Source organism: Pungitius pungitius, chromosome 9 (genome assembly GCF_949316345.1).
Source record: "Pungitius pungitius chromosome 9, fPunPun2.1, whole genome shotgun sequence".
Taxonomy (NCBI): domain Eukaryota; kingdom Metazoa; phylum Chordata; class Actinopteri; order Perciformes; family Gasterosteidae; genus Pungitius; species Pungitius pungitius.
The window spans coordinates 6569522-6593141 of record NC_084908.1 but is presented as its reverse complement, the minus strand read 5'-3'; the positions used below and the strand labels follow the sequence as shown (position 1 = coordinate 6593141).

The window sequence follows — 23620 nt, the reverse complement described above, 5'->3', positions numbered from 1 at the left end:
AATTCAATTCACCCAGTAGTAGCAGCTCATTGTACCAAATTGCACCGTCTTGCAGATGCAGCCATGTACTGTTTTGCGTGATGAAATACTCCCGGACGCTTTTGGCTCGCCCACGCTGTTTCGCCATAATTGTTCAAAAAACATTATTCTTCCTTAACATCCTTCCTTCCCCCAAGCATGTGACTGTTCTCAGGAAGTTGATGGATGGAGACTGAGGGAAAGGCTCATAGAGGTGGTTGATTCTGTGATGGATGTGTTGCAGTTATTCTTTGTGTCACCGTTTCCTTTTTCTGTCTACACCACTGCTCCTTTTCTTCCAACTAAGGCACAAGGTGAGGTTGGGTTTTCTGAATATGAATGGTAGGAGGAACTGCCAGAGGAGAGCGGTCACCGCAGAAGTTGTCACTCAGAAGCGGTTGGACATTGTCTTCCTGCAGGAGACTCACAGAAACCTTCACAATGAGATGGACTGGGGTCTGTGGTGGAGGGACCATATTCCTCAGCAATCAAGGTCAAAACATGGTCATTGAGTGCATAGAGAAGGAAATCAGGGATTTAGATCACAGTTTCTCCTCTCACATAAGACACAGACACCACTAGGGTTGGGTATCGTTTGAATTTGAACGATTCCGATTCCTTGTTTCGATTCTGGTTCTCAGCGATTCTCGATTACGATTCTTTTAAGAGGCAGGGTCAAAAAAGTTTAAGTTTAAGATATTTTAAATGAGCTTGCTAACCAAGGGTCTTTCTGAAGGAAATAGTCTGACCTTCTCACTTTTTAACTTTTAACTTTTTATTAACTTTACTATGAATCTGTTTATGAACAGGGCTGTTTTCAACTACAATATAAATATCGAACTATGAACTTGAATATTGTATAAACATTATAAATTATGAATATATTTCAACAGGGGTACACTTTCCTCAAGAGAGCTTTATTTTTGAAACCTCACAAAAACATTTACACATGAGTGTATGATACTGCAGGTACTTAAACGTTACCTTGCTCCCACTGATGGGCTAACCCTTGAAGCCAGAGGAAGAGGCAGCGGAGGACGGCCGGCGCAGCGCGTCTGTTACATGTCCCCATGTTTTGTCTCTATGCCTTTAACTGTGAGTGGGGGTAGTTTTTTTTTTTTTTTCATGGCTTACAGGTGTGCAGTGCTGGTTGGCTGTTGGCGAGGAGGCGTGGCCGTATAAGACCTGGGGAGCAATCAGCTAACGAGCTGGTGGCCTATATAACCACCCTGGTTGAGGAACAGAAGAGAGAGAGAAAGGAAAGGAGATGCTGTGGCTTTTTGTATGGCCTGGCGGATATTGTTTTGTTTGGGATCTGGTCGAGTGAGACCCAATTGTACTCTACCTCAGTTTTGGAGAAGGGGTAGGTAGTTCTGCCCATGGGTGTACATTTCCATCACGTAGGTAAAACTTTGTTACACACACTAAGTTAGCTGGGTGGGGTCACCCCTGTAGATTTTGCAATAGAGAGGTGAGCTGGTTAGGGATAGATTGTGTTAGGCAGGGAAAGGGGTGTAGAACAAAAGGGACCTTTTGTTTATTTCATTACTTACTTACTAAATGTCCCACGAGGACCAAACACAAGTTTTGCGTGTCATGCCTCTTTATTTGTTTCAGCTGCACCCCCCCCCACACTACTTCACTGTCCACCGCTAGTTATACAGGGTGCGCCAGCCCAGGCTTTTAAAGAGACACTTTCGATGACTTTTTTTTTTCTTCCTTGCAGCGCCACCCTCACTGCTCATTTTAACAGATAGGACAGCTCCGCTCTGGCCACCCGGCACCCGCGCACACACTGGTCTGATGCATCAAATCCACAACAACCGGGAGTTTTTCGCGCGTCATTGACTTAGGAGGCTGTGATTGGAAATCGGGACTGGAGCTGTCGGGACAAATCAAGATTGCCGATAATTCGGGATGTTCCGGGTAATACGGGACGTTTGGCAACCCTAGGCACACATTTACTTCCACTCAATGACCTTAGAAGTGCTTAATCATATTTGACGTGCACCCTCTTATGCATGAAACAATTTTGCTGCAAATGTTACAATTTGCCGAGTTTTCGGTTTGAAACTCGATACATGTTTGATCGCGCTGATCAAATTAGCTTGCACTTCCGGTGGACGCTTCTTCGTTGGTGTTCAGCGGTTTCTATTTCCGGTCGCCGCCGGCGGACTGAGAATCAAAACTAGGAATCGAATTTTAAACTTTTGAATGATACCGGGTAAATCGCAAAGCTAGTCCCGATTCCAATCAATACTAGATACCCAAGCCTAGGCTTCAACAGAAAAAATACTTAGAGATTAGGGTTCTTCCTAAAGGTGTTTATTTGCCACTCATCCCCTTTTTTATGGAGTGTGGAGGAAATCTTCTGCACAGATATATCCATCTTCAAGTACCGACTCCGTCTCTGATCTAACTGACTGCAGCACGCAGACCAGAAGTAAACAAAGTTGCGTTAACTGCATTAAAATATTTACTTCATTAATCTCTGCCACATTAATCTCAAATAATATTGCTAATATCTACAACCCTTATACAGATCAGAAAAGGTGTATTCATTGCTTGGTTGTCATGAGTGTTTTCTTTTCATCTTGTCCCTGTCAGTGTTTTTCCAGTGGCCATGACAATAGTGCGTGACCTTTTGAGGACGCGCCGGCTGCAGTTCCCTATCAGGGGGGTATTTAGGAGCAGCCCGGAGATCCAGTCCCTGCCAGATCGTTAGATGACAATAATAGGTGTTGGTGAAGAGATAGAGAGAACAGTTAGTCTTGAAAGCTCCGTGGTTAGTGATTGACTCAGTGCCGATCTTGTTTGTCGGTAACCTTCCTGTGATGTTGATGTGGAGGGTTTACAAATGTATTTTGCAATAAATACTAAAAAATATTCAGGCAACATCACTATATAGAGGACAAATCATTGCATTGATCACTGCTGCATCTGAATGGATTATGAGACTTTTTATTTCCGCAAAACAAAAACAAACCAGAGCTGCCTCAAACGGAGACATCCTTGAATCGTGCTGGTATGAAATACAACACTGCCTCCAAACTAAACCGTCATAATGAAATCCACAGGATTTCCCAGGATTATCTCTTGTACGACCGTTGTTCACCCTGCTGGACGCCTCACTAAACTTCGGACCCCTGACACATCCGTATCTCTCGTTGGGTCAAGGATTCCGTGAAGAGGCCACTCATGTTTGTGTTTTAGTGGTGTCTGTGTGCCTGTGCAAATGGGGTAAGTGATGAAATTGCAGTTCCACTGCAAGTTTTCGGAACCACAGTTTGTGAACCACTGCATTAGCTGTTCATCTAACTGAAAATGAACAGTCAAGTGTGTCACAATTGACAACGTGTTAAAGGTGTTTGTGTTGTGACCTATTCAGGGTGTTTCCCTGCCATTTACTCTGAGGCGTAAAAAAAAAAAGGATTCAGCCTCCTTGTGTGAGGCTATGAAAACAGGATGAGTTGCCGCAGGAAATTTGTCTTTTACTTGGTTATCCAACCAATGGGTTTCTAAATGCTTTAATCCAAAACACAAAGTCGGCACTCCAGACATCATTGAGGCGGAAACACTGTTGTCATGGTTCTGTTATTTATGGCAGTGGAAATTTTGGCATAATGTTCCCTTTGAAGCTTCTTACCCAGCACAATCCTCTCTTGTTAGAATAATGAACCCTCTAAGGGTCAAAGAAAAAATTAATTAATAACTAAGGTTTGGTGTCATTATATGTATATAACTAAATGTTTGTTCAAATCAAACAAAAACATAGCAAATAGAAGGTAGAGGGAGACAATAATAGCCTCAAAAAGGGGGGACATCCTTCGAGTGAAACAAGAAATCATGATCTAATGAGCAGTAAAGAGTCTGTGGCAGTGGGACTCTATGGTGGTGTAGTATTTAATATGGCAGAAATTATACTGTGATTAGATCACAAATATTCTCCCTGGATATTTAACACTGGTGGTGGTGAGGAAAGAAGTTCCAAAAATGGGATGGGCTGGGCACTGGATGTAAAGTATTGACTGGAGGTGAATGGGCTGTAAGACAGTTGCATCAGTTTATAATGAAAAGACAGCCGAGAAGAGGAGAGACATTTTAAAATGTTGACAGCATCTATGTGTCTGGCTAGGGGAAACTGTGGAAGAATTCGGTCTATTTAAGACGAAAGGAAACGTCACTAATCAGCTGGTACAGACATTTGTGAATGAATGAGTGTAAAAGCCTTTTAATGGAACTTTAAAGTTGCATTTGTATGCGATCAAAGATTTGATTTGATTTGAGCTACTGTTAATATCATTAGTAACTCGTTTACAGTAATTTTATGAATACGTTTTCATCTACCATTAACCTTAATATATTATTCCATATTCTTTGTTTTTTTCTTTGGTCCTCGCACTTTGAGAGTGATCGAGAGAATGCGATTTCTCTCTCTTGGTGAAACAGCCCGAGGTCTGATTGGTCACGCCACAGACACCACAGGGTTTGCTGTGTTCTGGTTGATACAAAATTCCCCCTCCAAATTCTCTCTTTACAAAATGACTCCGGTCGGTGAAATGTTAAGACCCACCAACTCTCCAAGTATCTCCAACAAAATGTCTATCCGGTTGGGCGCAGTCAAACAACAGAATTAACAATTCAGGCTCTCCAGCCTTCAGTGGTTAAGCCTCTCCAACCCAACGCTTCCCAGACAAACCCTTATTCTCACTGTTTCTGAGAGGTCCGGCTCCCCCAGTCCTCACTCCCCGGCCTTAGCAGCTCAACAAGACAGAAAGCTCCTTCTACCCCTTTTAAATCGGCTTGAGTGTTTGGAGGAAAACGTTGGGTCCTAAAGAGTGTTTGTAGGATGTTCTTCTCCATAAACAGGATTTTATTAAAGTAGAGAAAGAGATATAAGGTGGAAGCATGGGACTAGTGCTATGGATGTATTTTGGACACCTAAAATAATTTCATTTAAAGTGTATTCTATTTTTCGAACAAAATCAGTATTGGTCCAACAAGGGCAAATAGCAAGGGCGTAACCATGTTTTAGACATTGGGGGCGTCCAAATGAATACCGTACATCACATTCAGTGTGTTCTCCTCTCTGGTCTGTTTTGTACTTTAGGAAGTTCATGGCTGAGATTTCTTAAAAGTAACCAAGGAGTCCTGGTTAATCCGCTGTGCCTCCTTCATGTTACCCGCCTGCGGCATTTAAACACCAACCAGGATAAATTAACCAAACTCACAGGGGAGTAAAAGGGTTTACAGTTATAAAAGATTCCAGATCAGGAGAACAGTGTTTTTGAATCACTGTTACATTGTAACACTAGCTGATGTTGGAGTAGAATCAGAATCCTCCACCCTTCGTCTTGCCGGAGAGCTCTGTGTGGTGGTTCGCTCTAAGCAGCTTGAAGCCTGCCAGCAGAAACGAGGAGTCCGGTATCGATTCACAAAGCCAGGTCTCAGTGAAGCACAAAACGGAGGATTAAGAAAAGTCTCTGTCTCTTCTCACCAGCAGCTGAAGTTCGTCAAGTTTGTTGCTCACTGAGGGCACGTTGGAGAGAAAGATGCCCGGCAGCGGTGTGCGAGAACCACACTTGCGGAGGTGCACTAACGAGCCAAGAGACCGAGCCATTGACAGGGTTCATGAAAGGAGAACATATATTTGACATATTTTCTGCTGTATATTGGGGGGGCAGATTGGTAATTTCTCAATATTGCAGTATGCTAAATAGTAATAATAGCTAAATTGATATAGGCTGGTGATGTTTTTATTTCTATGGCTAAACAAGGCATATTACCTACATTAAAATGTTGACAAGGGATTCATTCCAAAAGACACAGAGCCACTGATAGCCAGTCTCTGCCCTCCATTCACTCACATTATATTTCCATCAGAAAATGAAACTGTTTGGGGTCTACTGTACAGACTTTTCAGGAAAATGCTATTTACAGCATTCGAAAACGATTATGTTGCAGCATATCTTTAGCAGAGTTAGCAAACTTGCAGCTGCTTTTTTAACAATCACTACATCAGCAGAACATATCTCAGCATGGAGAGTCATCATGTACAAGCTGTCAGCTAGTTTATCTGTGGAATATACACTCACCCTGAGCTGCACTCTTGCACACAGACACGCTTGCATCTTTCCATGTTTTCACCTCTAGCAAACGCTGTACAATCTCTCTTCTAATGCTGAACCGCTGGGGCCTAATTGAAAATGACTTTGGAAAATTGCCACTTCAAGATTGGAAGATACTGTGTTCACAGGTGTTGAGAGTTGTCAGTGAAACACACGTGAGAGCATAGAGCGGTGACGCATGAAGGAAATAATGGAACCTCAAAAGACCTAGCACTGCATGACAAAGTCTTTAAATAGATTAAGAAATGTGTTGTGCACATCCAGCTCTACTGACGTGACTGTGTTAGTAGGAGATAGTGAAAGGAAAATATAAAAGCAGCTCATGTGTGAAACAAACAGAAAAAAGTGGCAGCCGACCGTGCTGGAATCCATACCGCTGCTAATTCAAAGCAAAGAGAAAGTGAGAAGATCCTCTGGTGTAAAAGATTCCACAAAAAAACATGTATTGGAATGTGATTACAACAAGCAAAGCATGAAGGGGAGAACTGTAATTGTCAAAAGTAACGCACAGAATACCATGTTGCTCTCAGGACTTACCAAATAGAACCTGACCACATCGTCGCACGGCGCCTGGTAAATTCCAGTGCACCCTGCTTTTGCTGTGGCCTAACCCACATCCTCCTTTAACCCAGTGTTCTTTTGCTGTGCTGTTTCCCCTCCAAGGTGAGCTAAACAACGGGCTTCCATCACACACTCGATCACAGATGAAACTGCTATAGTGTGTGATTCAAATCTTTTTCAGAGTGCAGCATTTTAGAGGGAACATCTCCGAGAATATCTTCCAACCCTGGATGGGTGGCGAGCAAGGAACAAGAAGAAAAGACTTTCTCCATTCATTATTCATACAACGAGAAGGCCCGGAAAATAGCAATTCAGTGGACTGAATCATCAGAGTGCGGTATTCTGGAGAGTGGCAGTGACTGTAGTGGCCAGTACATTTGAGTCTGTTCTCCAACAGGGTCTCTAAAGTGTTGTTGGACATGTCAGGGTCAGCAAGAAGTCAAAGTCTCAATGTGCTAAACAATTTGTGGGGCAGGAGGAGTAGGGGCTGTCTCTAGGGAAGATACTTGTGAAATATATGTAAAAGGCACATGTATGTGTAACAATTTGAAAGATTGATTGCCACCACTAGAAAGCAATATTCACACTATGTTTTACCTTTACCTAAAACAAAGAATTGTTTGCCTTAGTTCAAAAATATTAATTTAAATAGTAGATGGAATTGTATTGTATTTCTCTTTTCTAGCATGCCTTCAAAGCCATTTCACACTAAATTGCACCATTCACCCATTCACACCCTGATGACCGGAGCTAACACACACAGAGCCACCTGCCCATCAGTAACTACCATTCACACTGTAGTCACAGCTAAAGAGCCATTTGTGTTAAAGTAACAACAGAAGTCAGGAGGACAGAAGACAGGGGCACAGCAGATAGAAGGACAGTGGAAGTCAAACAAACAGTGCTGCTGGTGTCTCCTAAAGCTACACAATGCCTCTAACATTCCAAACAAAAGGCTGTGAGGTATGCTTGTTTTTTATTCATGGTAGTCACGTGGTATGGCTTTATCAGAACACAAACCAGATAACACATGATCTTTTTCTCGATTTTGGTTTGGAAACATCGGCACCCAACCTATTCCTGTGGTTCATCGCCAACAATGAGCATATTTTCCGCCTCCCATTTCCCTGCATTGTATACCTAGAGGGAGATGGCATGGGGGCCAGGGGTAAATATTCGTCCAATGGCATTTTAATAAAACTTCATGAATTGTGTGGGAAGTTTCTCTAAAAACAATGGGACAAAACTTGTTTGTTATACATAAATGCACAGGCAAACATAAAAAGTTTAAATATGGGATTTACTCATTGCAGGAAGCTCTCTGAATCCTCTCTTTCCCAACCCTTTTGTGTTGGTTGACGGTTGTAAACAATCTTTTGATTCATATCTGCAATAACTTCTTTTAGATCTGTGTTCATCATTCACTGTGTATGCAAAATCCAATTTTAAATCATTTCCTCCTTTTCTGTCAGCGTAGAAGTCGTTTGTTGGAGACGAACGACTCACAAACGCAAGTGTTTAGCAGAACGCCAGCTGTTTCTCTGGCAGAGAGTAGAAGTGATAAAAGCCAGGCAGGTTTAAGAAGTCTGTGTGCACGCTCTAAAAGTCTTGTTTGATCGCCTGCTCTTTTCCAGCGCGCATCCTGTTTCGGCAGCACAGGGGTAAATACACGTTTTGTTGCTATTTCCAAAGAGAAGGGGAAAAAGTGCTCTCGTTGAAGGAGTGTGGGAGTTACTCTTTCTGACTACTGCGCCTTTATCTGGAACCTTTCTTCTCTCTGATAAGCATGTGGAACTTGTGACGTGTGAAAGTGAAGTTTACAAAGGTAAGTAAGAAGGAGGAAACGTATACTAAACTTTCCCCAAACCTTTACTGAACTTTATTTATTGCTCTTTATAATGCTGCTGACATATCTAGAAGCTTCTCTGCAGGTTGTCAGAAAGACAATCATAGTAACCACTACAAAATAGTTTGTGGCCTCCATGGCCAGCTGGTTTGAGCAAAACAGACTACATAGACTAGCTAATATACCTGTATACTGTATATTGAGGCTATTGAGGCTGAGACATGGCAGCCGCGTTTACCGGCAACCAGCCCTCAAACAGGCTGCGGCCTGTGGATGGCTACCAAACCTGTGCCAAATTTGGCATTATAGAATTGGGCCAACTCTAGTTGAGACATGGCAGCCGGGTTTATCTGCCACCAGCTCTGAAACCGGTTCTGGCCAGTTGATGGCTGCCTAACATGGGCCAAATCTGGCATTATAGAAACTGGCTTATTCTGCTTGAGACATGGCAGCTAGGTTTATCTGCCACCAGCTCTGAAAGCGATTTTATCCGTTTATGGCTGCCGAACATGTGCCGAATCTGGCATTATAGAATGAGGCCTATTCAGACTGAAACATGTTGAGAGAAAGAAAATTGTTTTTTGTTGGGTTGCTAAGGGACATAGACAGGATATTTTTGTATTTGTGAGTACAGTGTGCACTGTTCTTGAATCTAAGATGATCGTAGATGGTAGCCTTGATGTTGCGGGCTTTTAGCATTTTTAGCTCTCAGCTCTCTGGTTGCATTCACCAGGAAATAATCTTTAAACACTCAAGCAAGCTTTCAACTTAACTTAAAAGACTAGAAAAATGCATTTCATGCTGAAAATGTGTTGGAATGCATAAAGCTGAAAGTACAGAAATGAGAAAAGCTGAAATTAACTTGAAATAATTGCAAAAAAACAAACAAATGGGAGAAGCTTCTATGAATTTGAAAAATCTAAACATTGCTGAAAGAATAGAAATAGGAAAAGCTGAAATTAATTTTGAATTGCAAAAAATGAGAGTGTGGTGGCGGGGTGTGGCTAGCTCAGCTACAGAGGGGGAGGGGTTCAGGGAACGGTTCCGGTAGGTAACGAGCGCAGCTGAAAGACCTTTGGACTGATAGTCTCCCCTGTGATTAAAAACTGTGAGCAGGACTGGAAGGAGGTGTGTGGCTGGAGCAGACGCTCAGGGGCGAGGCCAAGGAGTGAACCACAGCAACCAGACGACAGTTGTGAAGCTAACAATAAAGTCTGTTATCAAACTGACCGGTGTGTTCGTGTGTCCCTACGACGAGAACCTGCGCAGAGGAGTCTCCTCTGCCACAGTGGCGCCAGAGCAGGGATGGAACCAAGTGATCACCACGCTGAGGGAATGGCGCAGCCGTCTGTCACACTCAGGCGCCAACCGCCTATTGCCACTGCCAATTCACCATGCTTCCCTTTGGGTTGTTCGGGGCCCCGGCCACCTTCCAACGTCTCATGGACCGGGTGCTACATCCACATGCTGCATATGCTGCCGCCGACCTGGATGACGTCATCATATACAGCACCACCTGGGCGGAGCATGTGCGGCAGGTGGGCTCACCGCCAACCCGGGGAAGTGTGCAGTTGGGCAGAGGGAGGTACGGTATCTGGGATACCACTTGGGCGGCGGGCGGGCCCTCAGGTGGACAAGACAGCAGCTATCGCGTGGCCCAAGACTAAAAAAGAGGTGAGGCAGTTTCTGGGGGTTGGCAGGGTAGTACAGGAGGTTCGTCGCGGGCTTTCGCAGTCATTTTAGTATTAATACCAGTTGAAATACTAAAAGTACTAGTAATATTAGTAGTATTTGAAAAGAGCAATAAGTATTCAACGAAACTTTATCCTAAGCTTCATGGTTAAATTACAGATAATCATTGCAGCTTTGCAAGGAGGTCATGTCAGCTAATATGGATCAGCTGTGAGTCACAGACAGAGCCCGCCGAGTAACCGTGACAACGGAGCAGCTGCTGTCACTAAGGACCTCACAGGGACAGAGACACACAGTGATTTACTCAAAATCCACACCTCAAACAAATGTCCCCTTGAGCAAAACTAGAATGTGACGCATGAGTGTAGTTTTCATGTCTCTATGTGTTTTTAAAACTGCTCAAATAACAGTTTACAAAACAAGTACCTGTAAGGTGTGGGTGCGTGGAGTTGAAGACACGGCACAGGACCGCAGGGTGGTGGGTTTCACAAATGCTTTTTATTCGCACAATTCATTAATTAATTCGCTCGCTCGGTCGGTCGGTCCGTCTCTCCTCCCTCCTCGCTCGCCTCACTGTTTATAGGGGCGAGAGGAGACCCGTTAATTCCCCCCAGCTGGTTGCCAAGTGTTTCCACCTGGCACTGTTCCCCGAGCCACTCCCCCTCTCTCTCCCTCTGCAGCCGAGCCGAAACCACGCCCGCCACCACAGTACCTTTTTTTTTTCTTAGAAACATGTCTGCAGATTTGTATTGGAGCCTATGGGGCTTGGGACAGACTTTGTCTCACTCTCTTCCATACTCATGAGTCTGACCAGCACAAGCATGGCATAGTTTTAATCCAAAAATCATGCCTGAAAATTGAATCTTTTTTTCCATTTTTTTTTTACTGAACTCTGACACGGCTTCCACTCTGCTCCACTCTAAGAAACGCAATACACATCAAGGTAAAACTCAGAAACCCAAAAACTAATGCAACATAATTAGTGATTATAAAAAAGTATAGATATCAACAAGCTGTTTTTTTATAAAATTGTTAAGACTAGTGTCAACATTTTAAAGTTCAAATGGTGTCTCTAGCTGAAAGATGAGAGCCATCTTTAAAAGTTGATGATTTTAATTAGTATAAATTCAATTATAAGAGCTAAAAAGCCGAAAAGTCAATGCATCAAAGCATTTCAACAAATATTCAGCCCGCTAGCTAGAAAAATATGTTGTGTGACAAACAAATATGTCTGCCTTTTTTAAATCTCTCCTGCTCTGAGTTCAAGTGCAGAAACGAATCGAGTGTTGCCCCCCCATCTCCTCTCCAACAAGGAGCTAGCGGATATTCACATTCACAAGACAGCTTTTGACCTAGCTTGGCTGTCAGATGTGAAAGTAATGACAGTACATACATTACAATAATTAATAGATACAATACATGGAGAATGAAATAGGGATTTTCGTTTTTTGTTTTAGGAAAGTTCTGTCTGATATGTAGACGGCATAAACAGATGTGAGAGTAAACCAGACCTGGCAGTTCTCCCTGCCAGTCCTACAGAAAGGACAGACTTGATAGACTCATTGTGTCCGAGCATCACAGACTGGCTTGTCGTTACCAGTCAAGTTTGACAGCATGTAGTTCAATCATGAAATGATAACAAGCACAGACATTTGGGGTGCATGAAATTAATCATAATAATAATATAATAAATGAATGAGCACAGTAGGATATTTTCCCTGCTTTTCTTTTTTTGGCATTCTGCTGCAAATTTTGTAAATGAGATACATCAATGTTGGACATAATAATTAAGAGTGACTTACATAATCTCACGCACAAGCATTTCTTTTACTGTGAAAAATTGTCAGTGTGGCAGCTGAACCCGACCAACACATCACTACCCAGATGCGTTGGCCACGGGAGCCGGTCCGGCGTGTTTTTTTCCAGCGTGCCGAGCTCAAGGCGGGATCTGGGCCAGGTCCTTTCGGCTACCTGGGATGGTGCTATAACCTTCTATAAATTTACCAGTTTTTACATCCTCGATTCTTATCATTGCTTTGGAGAAAGAGGGAAAGTTATCTTCTGGTGGTTGTGTTCTCCATTGTGAAAGTTTCTTTTGACACAACCATAAGAATATAGATCAGAGGGTTATCTGGTTATTTAGCTGCTAAATACTGAGCTTATTTCACCAGCTAGTTGGTATTTTGCAGACACCATCGAGTACACCATGAAAACAACTGCAGTGACAATGTTGGCAAAAATGTTGGCAGGTTGCAAAATAATCCGTAGAGCTAAAGGAAGTACAGTCAGTTGATTCTCTGTTGGTTTCATCACGATGATCAACACCTTTCACATTACACGCAATAATAATAATACCAACCAATGATCATAGATTTCGAACCATAATATGCATGCAGATGAGCTGCTCTCATTCATCTGACATTGTTCTCCCTCTTTAGCGGAGCCAATGGAAGCTGTATCAATCGTACCCTTGCCATAGTAAGAAGTGCTTTTGAAAGGTTCTGCCAAACCCAGGCGGGTAAAGCTTGGCTGAAAATACCTAGTCCAATTGGAAAAAGGTTACACAAATCAGGTAGGTCTCTCTGAGAGAGCTGGGCCCTTATTATAGGCACTGACCTGTGAAATATGACATAGCCTGTAAGCATGCTCAGCTAAATGATGCAATTTGAGAGGATGTCACTCCTCACCCCGCCGTGACCCCATCCTGGCACAGCGGGAGAGAAGTCTGCAGCAGGGAGTAATACTACAGAGCTCTCCTCTCGTGATAGTCTCTGTATTTAGGCAAAGGAAAGCCCTCAAACAGTGACAAGCCTCTCTAAAGAGGGATGATGCTAATCCATACCATTAAATGGGTTGCCTGGGTTCAGATCATTGATTTCGTCTCTAACCGCAGGACACAATCTTGTTTTAATTAAACAATTTCAGATATGTATCTACATGGTTTTAATTCCAGCTATATTATTCATTTTAATTGTTTGCATGTTTTAATCATTAGTTGTGTGAGCTCTGGATTTGTTGAGGTGTTTATTATTGCAGATGAGTTGTGAATTAGTTGCCTTGCTGTTGTTTTAACAAGAGGCTGTTTAATAACTGTAGGCAGGTCCGTCTTTCGTGATTATCTGGAGGTGTGCCGCATCTCCCCTTTAAAAGCCTGCTGTGGTATATGGATGGGAGTAATTCAATGGTTGGTGCAGCACAGAGTGAGATGGACAGGCGGATTTGATCTCCAAGTACTTTGAGTGGTACTCCAGAGTGCAATAATTTATCTTGCTTTTAAATGTATTGGTTTTGTTCGAGACTGGCAAGCACACACTCCCGTACTCACTGTAGGACTCTTTGGGTACACGTCCACTCCATTGAGATCCAGTCAACCGATTCATCTGGCATCGTGGCATGAAACAGCATTTTCTCTTTTGAGAAGTAAATAAATAAATAAATGCAGTAGGGGTCTGCAGCGATAAGACAATCAGCACAAAACATCGGCGCTAACAATGTTATCATGGCCCAACATTCCCTGACAACTTAAAATGATGTTTGACGCAGGCAGGTGTTGATCTGATTGTTTAGCTAAAAAATGAAAATGAAAGAGTGAATGTAATCAAGATGAGGATGGAGAGGTCAGTTGGAAGAGGGACACTTATGTTATTTAGCAACCTTAGTAGTGTAGATGAATCTATCGGGACATGCTTAAGCATCCATTGAACTGGCTAACCTGCTATGAATAATTTTGTTATGCTCAATAGGTCAATCGCGACCATGGCACTACTGGGAGATGGCCTGCCATCGGAAATAAAATCAGGTCACCACGCATGAGTGATCGGAGTGAACAGACAACTTGGTAACGCTAAATAGCTATCTTTGCTTGTCAACGGATACATTTATTTTACTCAAAAGCAACCCTGGCTGACTCCAACCGGTGCAAATCATCCAAGGTAATGACCAAGAATGTATGGAATGGTTGTGACAGTTCCCTCGCTTCAAACAAAGGCTTATTGTTTTTTATATGAATTTGTTTTGTTTTTCACAGTATGTAACGCTGTTGTTTGTTGTGCTAGCACATTTGACACTGAATCCAGTGATATCTGTAACATTTCTCTCAGACAAACCATAGCATATTCAGAGGAAAATAATCACCAAGCATGAATCGTAAAAACTATAGATGCCCCTTACCGTATCAATTTAATCTGATGTTTCCAGCAGCCATCTTGCATGACTCACACTGGTTCTAGTTGCCTTTGAATGACTGTAGTATGGTTAGCAGGTCAATTTTCAAAACCAGACGTCCCTCTCGAGCGTCATTTATGCTCTCCCCATTTTGGTTTCTGAGTGACTAAGAGCTGTTGCTCTTTTCCTCGTCAATATAGTCTGATCCTATAAGATCGCAAAATTTGTGGTTGAAAACGTGAATTGGCCAAGGCAGGGAGAGGTCTAATCAGGACCTGAAACACTGTTCATCACGGCTGAGCTGACAGTGGCCCTTTCTGTGTCCAGTGAGGCGAGCTCTATTTGAAATATTCAGACTCTGTCAGTGATGATGACTCGCTTACCTCAGTTCAGTTTACGATTCAGTACACACAAAAAAGACCCTTTAATTTTTGTATGTTAGTGTTACAATACATTACCATTAGCTAATCCAGCTGAGTAAATCACTAACATACTGTGAGTCCAACTTCAAAGAACTGCTGCATAGACTCATTCAAGTACAAGTATAAAATGTATCTGTTTCAGACTTAGTTGTTGGCATTAATTGACCCACGTCTGAATACTTGCAAATGAGTATGATTCTTGTCATATTTGATTAAAGCTTGATCTATAGCAGAACAACACTCCAGAGGTCGGATGAGAGAGGCTGCACAACTTTGAAAAATTATTTTGCTGAGTTGATTCATTGTCAACAACGAACTGCTCGCCTCCATTTTTCCCTCTAACCTCAGAAAAATGAAGGCTCCTTTCAAAATGATGACAGAGGAGGTTAAACGTGCTTCTAGCTCCTCACAAGGAATATGATATGGATAGGATATGCTATGTTCTCAGAATAGGACAGTCTTACTTGGTCCTATTATTGTTTAAAGCTTGTGCCTTTTAGATCTGTGTGCTAGAATTTACTTTGGACCTAAGCTGTGAAGTTTCTTTTGATACTGAACGATCAGTTTTCATTGTCTAAGGTCAGGATGTTCATTAAAATTGACAGACTGACTGGGCGATACTTTGAGGGCTTGCCACAGCCTTGACCTTTGCAAGATGGCAGCGTTGAGACTCGCCTTATGGGATGTCTTCACCAAACTGATAAGTATTCTCTCCAACCACTCCTCTTCAAACCCTATCAGAGCTTTGATCTCAATTAGCCAGCAACAGAGGCAAGTCCGGGGCCATCGTTGACATGAGACAGCCAGGTTTTTCAGCGCTGCCACAGAGCTGATTTCAGAGAGCGGTTTCGATCTTTTCCTTTTTCTTTCCTCTATCCTTTTTCCTTTCCCTTAACTCCCTCTGCTTTCAACATTCCTGTCATACATACACAAATCAGCCTTTCCTTAGACACTGATGCGCTGGAACGTCGAGCCAAGATGGACAGCTGCTCCTCTCACTGTAGGTTTTTGGGTGAGGGAAGACTGGGAGTTCTGCCAATAACCACAGTGATTGCCCTGTTCTCACACCATGGATGAATCCCCTCACCTGATTACGTCTTGCCCTGCAGAAATAAACGGTCATGGTGCATTTAACTCTGGCAGTGCGAGGGTTTGAGTTCAATCGTCACGTATTTGTGAGGCAGAAAAAAGTATGTTAAGACATACTGTAGAACATTGCTGAGTGCTGCAAATAGTTGTATTGTACTCATTGTACTCATTGGGTTGTGTTTTTGTGGTCGTTGAATACACTAAAGCTTTCAGTGTGATCAGATGAAATTAGCAAACGATAGAAGCAGTTCAGTCTTGTATTTTATTGGAAGGCAAACAAGGGTACGGCTGTATAGAAAACATTTATTTTTTATAATAAAACCATATACGTTGGTTATTGGGGATGCTGAGACCATGGATTATAAAGAAAGCCATTGAAATTTGACAACCAAAACATGTCATATTTAACAATACTGTACACATATGTCAAACTCATGGCCCACCGTTGGTGTCCGGCAGCCTGTCCGGTGTGGCCCGAGTGCGTAAGGCCCGCCGGGTGACAGCCGCACCATCAGCAAACCGTCAGAAAAGCCGTACCGTTCGCTGTTCGGATCGTCAGCGCACACCCCCCGTCAGCCATACCGCCAGTGGCCCTGCGTTCGGTCGAAGTGGGCAGTATCTGGCCCAAACCGGAAATGAGTTTGACACTCCTGCTATAATATAATGTATAATGTGTGGAGAGGAACCAAAGTTTCTTCTCACACAAGTATATTGCAAATCCATTCAGTTTGAATTATGCTGGTTTTCACCTACCCTTTAGGCTACATTATGTCCTCTCCCTGCCATCTGTGGTGGCTGTGATGTCTGGGGGTGTTTGTGCAAAAGGGACTCATCAAAGTGAACAGATTTGCAAATCTACAAATAATGTTAAATCCCATTTTCTTGAAGTTTACTTGACTTTGAATTGAGCCTGAGTTTGAAGATGGTTTAGCGATACAGATCGTAGTGATCTGTCTCAGTGGACTGGATTGTCATCAAATACCAAAACATAACTCTGTTCCAAATTACAACTCTGTTCCAAATTACAAAGGTATTGTCTAATAAGGTACTGGACTTTATCGCCAAATCATGTAACAGTTCGAGGGTGTGATTAGGCCTCAAGCCTCTGCCTCAAATACCTGATTGCTTTTATACCACGGTTACCAGCGAATTTATAAATGGTAAGTAAATAGCTGCCTTTCAGCACAAAATAGTTGTAGCCACCAAACGTTTTGTATCACATTTCTTCAGTCTAGAGGAAAAATAGTCCCCATATGTGCATGTAAACAGCATTGGGTACCGCACCATCTCATTCATTCACATCGCTCATGACATCCACCTTAATTGTCCGGTTGCGACAGCTCGCATTCCCTCAAAACAATCATTTGTGGGATTTCCGGATGTTTTCTGGCGATCGACACCAAGCTAAAAGCAAAAATGTCAACTAAAGGTCGCGCAAAATCGAACCTGTTACTTTGAATGCGCAGTGATATGGAATACTCGGGGCAATGTGTACATTATCTACGCTGGTGCAGTAGGTCCTGGGTTCATCCTGATTCACAACAATGCTCAACCTTCATTGGCAAGAGTATGCAGGTAGTACCTGGAGGATGAAGGAATTCATACAATTGAATGGCCCTCACGATCACCTGACCTGAACCCGATAGAACACCACTGGGACATTATGTTTCGGTCCATCAGACGCCGCCAGGTTCCTCCTCAAACTTTAGCTCACTGATGCCCTTAGAGTCTTGTGGGATGTCCTCCCAGATCTGTCGACTTATTAGGAGCTTGCCGCGCTGTTTTTAAGCATGCATACAACCATGTGGGAACCACACAAGATATTGAAGCCTTTTGAGTTGCAGAAATGTAATTTCAGAAAAATGTACTGGCCTGCCACATAATTGTTGGGGTGTCCCCTCTGTAGGTTGAAACTTTTACTTCCATTGAAGTATGTGGCCTCCTTTTGTTCCTTAGTTGTTAAACTGTCTATGTCAGTATAGGTATCCGATGTATTATTTTCTCACATGGGATAAAGTAGTATAATAGACTTTGAAATGTCATCATTTGGATGTTTTTTAAGTCATTTAAGAAGCAGGATAGGCCAGAATCTCTAAATGGACAGGTGCATGTTCTGCTCATCCCAGAGTGCAGAGACACCCTTTTATAGTGGGGGCATATTGCCTCTCAAAAAATATGCGATTGACTTACACAACTGACTATTTTTTATTTTTGTGTTTTGGAAAGGCTTGGGAAAAAAAGTCAAAAACACACAATTAACTATCACTCTACTGCATGAGTCCAACATTTAACAGATCTACTGGGCCTAATTAGTTACTAGTTGCTCAAATCTGTGAGAGCGCAATCGCTGTCCTGGAGGTTTGGCAAATGGCCCATTACCATGGGATTCAATTGCCCTAAAGTAGACTGTTTCCCTGGAAAACCAGGCCAATTCATGTCCAGGAGGACTCTGTTATGTGTGTGGCATCATCCTAAAACTGAGACAAAGGAATAACTGTATTGATGTTACACAAGCCACATTGGAAATGGGTTCCATCCATTTTGGTTGTGTATTTTTAGTGTGTGTGCATGCTCTGCGTGTTTATTTTTTTCCCGGGAGGGCCAAGGATGGTGAGTACATCAGATAGTATGCTGAAACAGGAACATTGTAAACGGAATTCGCCACACTGAGTGCCCTGTTTGACCGCGTGTGACACCAGAACACTCAGTTAACAACACAAGAGGAGCCGAAGAAGGAAAGACACATAGTGATTGCAAACAGGTGGGAAGAGAGATGAGTGGTTTGGAAACAGAGGTGAAGTGTCCTAGCATTTGATCTAAAGGGAACAAATTGTGAAAAACTCACTTATCCAGTGCTTATACAGATACATCTGTGTCTCTGGAGAGCCTAACAACAAACTGAGAAAGAATAAAATCAGGTCTTACTTTTGGGATTTTTTCTGGGCTGCCCAGGTAAAAGAACACGTAATTCAACAAGGCAATCCGACTAGACTCCCCTTCCTCCCATACAGGTCTTTATTCTTGAAGTGACCAATTTAGGCTGGCTCCGAAAGGAAGTGAATCAGAGGTCTCAAACTCATTTCAGGTTCGGGCCAAACGCAGCCCACTTCAAATGTGGGCCAGACCATTGCGGTTGAAGGGGGGGGATTACTTTAATTTAAAAAAAATCTGCTTTGTACTCACCTCCAAAGAGTGCTCTCAGTGACGCTGCCAATATGAAAGTCATACAGCTTGGTTAGGATCAGGATCACCTGCCAAGAGAGAACATTTTACCATTACAATCTTTACATCAGACTTTCAGAGTTATTATTATCTCTTCACAGCAGCAACATTGACTTTTCTAAAACACTCACAAACAGATGTTCAGATTTCTCAGGGTTCTTATTCTCAAGTGAAGGTAAGCCTTCCCCAGTTGCACCAATGGTGGTGAGCTTTTAGTAATTGTGGCGATGGTGGCGCATGGAGTAGTGTGATGCGCTGTGAGACACCACAACCCCTAATTGCTGCCCATGGAAAATGTAACTCATGGGTTATAATGCACTGTAAGTCGCTTTGGATAAAAGCGTCAGCTAAATGACATGTAATGTAATTGGATTAGCAAAAGAAGATGTGCTTGTTAAAGTTGCTGGTTTATGCATGTATACAAATACATACTATATATAACGTACAAAAATGATAGTGTCCAATGTCGTGTTTGTTTATGTGTGGGTCGTGTGTCCTCTGTTTTTTATGGGCCTTAATGAACACACAGTCCTTTTAACATTGTTTGTTTTCGTCCTGCTTCTATCGGTGCACTTCCACTTTTCTATTCATTCAACATAAAAACGCAACCGTAAATGCACCAACTGATGAGAGAATTAGGGGGCGAGCTAGAGGCTGCTGAAGTGCTCACAAGATTTTATAAACCCACTTACTAAAAGTTTTTTTTTTGAACGAGCTTCCAGTACAACAACTTTGTGGACTAAAAAGTCCCTGCACAGTATATCCCATTGTACTTGACCACATCACCTGCTACCAAAGGTGGATGATAAATAGATTATTGAAAGACTGTAGTCACTTTCACTTGTTACTTTCTGTTGGCTTGTGCTTAACTAACCCATAGTTTCAGATTACTAACCGATAGCATATATTTCATTATATTTTATTATATTTTTATCTTATCTACTATTGTCTGTATGTTGTCTGTTGCCATATCATGGCAATAAACGTTTCCTGATTCCTGATTGGAGAAGTTCATCAACACAGTCTTAGTCACTGGTTCTTTTGGCTTAAAATTGAAATGTATTGGTTGGTGATTTTAACTTTGTTAAAATAGATAATCAACAATCTTAGCTTAAAGACATCACTTGTTGGAATTACAAGGTCGTTATAGATTACCATTTGAGTAAATAAAAATGCAATTAATGTTCATTTGTCTTGCCATGCATGCTCCCTTTGGTCAAGCCTGATCCAACAGCGTCCGTGTTCACAGCTTTGGTCTTTGGTCTTTTGGGGAGATTTTTAGCAGGCAAGGCACTTTAATAAGCACTGTCTTACTGCCCCGTCCTCAGAGAAAAAAGACTAGGCCAAGTCTGTTGTGACTGGATCAGTGCTCAGCAGTGATCCTCCGCTCTGTTCAACCTTGCCTCAGAGGGACCTTGGCTAACATCCATGACTGATATTTGCTGTAGTCAGATGTAGGAAAATAATTGAAACAAATATATATAATTGCACAAATCACATACATAAACTGAGCTAATCCTCTTTTACATAACTATGCTTTTTGCAAGCATGGGAAAATTTGCTTTCTGCTGTTTTACCTTTACTGCTACTGCTACCTCTAAATTACTGTTACTTTTGCTCATTATCACCCATGTCTGTTGTTAGCATTTCACTCCATGCAATAATTTCATGCTTGTTTAAAGCAAACTGACCAGGATCTCTGTGGGAAGGTGTGAAACATGCCCAAGCGATCCTTCAAGTAAAATTGTGAACATGTGTTTCAGGCCAAGCAGTGCCAGCAACAGGACAACGTTAAAGAAGATGAAAATGGATTCTTGTCCATTGACTTCATCACAAACAAAAACTGAATCTAGGGTTGTTTGCTATGCAGAGGAGAGGGTATAAGGTTATGTAGAAAAGTTGTGTTTTTCTCTGCTTTTGGGGGGCACACAGGCACTAGTTGTCTCATCCTCAGCTGACAGTCTAATTTAAAAATCCAGCTGAAAAAGAGAAACACTGCAAATGCTTCTGAAGAAAATATAAATGTGTTTTAGCTAACCTTAAAATTCATCTTTCAAGAATATCTCTTGCATTAAGCCACATACCTGAATGGAAAGGGGTCGGGAATTTTAAAGATCGTCAAGCAGTGGGTGTAATGGAACAAATCTGTGGCACAGAGCCTCTATTTCAAGTGCACTCTCCTTTTCTGAATCCCCAGTTGACTTCATTTTAGCACATCAGTTGTCAGTCACATTGTACTTGCTATAGCCCTGTTCCTTCAGCAATTCTTGGTGAATATAATTTATTTGCATAACTAGACATCTCGCAGTCCTCAAAGAAGAAGCACAGCCCAATAAAGGGACCTGCTGCAGACTACTAATAGGGACAAATAACGGTGTGAATGATATAGAAGAAATGGTTCCATGTGGAAAACATCTCTCCACAGTGAAGCCATTGAGGACTGTAACACGAGGAGGTCGAATAACAACCTTAAGATTTTCATCAATGTATTGTTATTCAATTAAATCAATATACAATTTAAATGTTGCTGATATTGTTAAAGGAATACATTTAGAATTCCCTTTAATTTAGATGTTAATTATAGGATAATGTCAACATAATTATAAATCTGATTCTCCAACTCATAATGGCCTAGAACTGATAGATAATTATCATATTTTGACAGAATATTTGTATTTGAAACGGTGCTTTTACAGTTCAGCGGCCCACGAAATACAGCCACAAATTAAGTGTGTTCTAAATCAGTGTTTCTCAACCGTTTTTAGTGGGTCATTGCATGGAAAAAAACTTTCAAAACTGTAGCAGAGTGTCGGTGTTTTTCCGGCTCGTCCGTCCATATTTTCAGTCAGCGCGGCAATTAGAACGCGGAAGCACCCCCCCCCCCCTGTCGACACCGCCAGCGAACGCGGAAGCACCCCCCCGTCGACGAGCGCGGAAGCACACCCCCCCCGTTGACCGATCGAATTGGGTCGCGGCTCGTCATTAAGGGGTAAAGGTGGGTCCCGGAGCCAGACAAGTTGAGAACCACTGTTCTAAATCATACCACATGATGCCACTCGTCCGATCAAATATTTGTATCACAATCTACAAAAGACGTTATTTCAAGTGTCGTTCTACAAGAAGACAAACGTGGTCAATGAGGCAATTCTCGTTCTTCAGACTTTGACAAACTCAGACTCTTGAATGTTCATTCCTTTAAAACCAAGATGTCTTAAATATGTTCAGAGACAATATGAAGCATCACTAAGCACACATATTTTCAGAGAACGTACCCACTTACATGCAAAATGAAGAGACACAGAAAAAACAAAAGAAGGGTTTGATATGATCAGAAACTTGACCTATTAATTCATTCCCCAACAGTAATGTAAGGAAATAGACTTAAGACAAGTGGTTTCAATGGCAACTGCACCTTTTTATTGTATGAGAAGATGAGAATATATATAATTTTGTATCTAAATATTATTATCACTTTACACCTAAATGAACTGAGTTTAAATGAGAGTAAGAGTATTATTTATATATTGTTTATTTAGTTCTTTTTTGAAAACCTATTGAGATATTCAATTGCACCTCATTTAATTTGACTGTTAATTGTTTACTTCATACAGATGTTGATACAACTTCGATGTATATGGGACTATTACACTGCGAGTTATTGAGATTTTCTAGACCTTTTGATGGGGAAAATTCTCTCTAACTGAACCTCATTAAATGTTAATTGAATAGCCCTGCGCTAGATGCTGACAGATCCTTCAAACTGCTTCTTTTAAGTGAAGTAAATAATATCTATGAATCTAAAATGTTAGTAATTATGAAATATTATGCTACATGATCAAATCTGCACTGTATTTATTAAAAAGAAACTTAAAACTGATTTGGATTATTAAATACGAACTCAAATTCTTAAATATGTAATTGCGCTGAGGCGAAACATTAGCATGTGCAGCATTATTTTACATTTTGTTCATGAATCCTGCTACATAATTCATTTCACTTCGAGGCGACAGGGGCAAGTTGCCAATCAATGCCATGCAAAAAAATATTTTCTTGAATCCAGCTTCTCTAATACATCATTTCAGAAACTTTATACTTCAATTCCAAAGACTGTATGCTTCGTTCTGAACTAAAGAGCTCTCTCTACAAGACGTCTGTCTCATACACACAACAAAAAACAAGCTTTTAGTAGTCTGCAAACACTTGTCAGGACATTAGACAACAAAATGGCAGCTGGAACAGATCATTATCTAGAAGTGATTAAGCCTCTCAATAGCATGTCGACAGCTTAGCAATTACCTTCAATTGGCAAGAGCTGTTTATGAGACAAGATATCAAGTGGTGGTGACGGAGCTGCCATCAAGGCAGACGCACTGAGTGAGTAGATAAACACACAGTGAGACGGTGGGTAAACGTTTCGGATCATAAATGGAGACAAAAAAGAGCTGAGCTGAAGACAGCAAACGCAATGAAGAGTATTG

The 23620-nt window shown here is 41.8% G+C and overlaps 1 protein-coding gene across 2 annotated transcripts in view; it reads right to left on the bottom strand.

Moving 5' to 3' along the window:
• Positions 1-23620, bottom strand: part of sorcs3a (sortilin related VPS10 domain containing receptor 3a) — a 196700-nt gene that overhangs the window by 98329 nt on the left and 74751 nt on the right. For both annotated transcript variants that reach the window (XM_037472426.2, XM_037472427.2), the window contains exon 2: positions 19104-19171. In XM_037472426.2, the coding sequence (XP_037328323.1) occupies positions 19104-19171 (68 nt within the window). The remainder of the gene's footprint in view (positions 1-19103; positions 19172-23620) is intronic.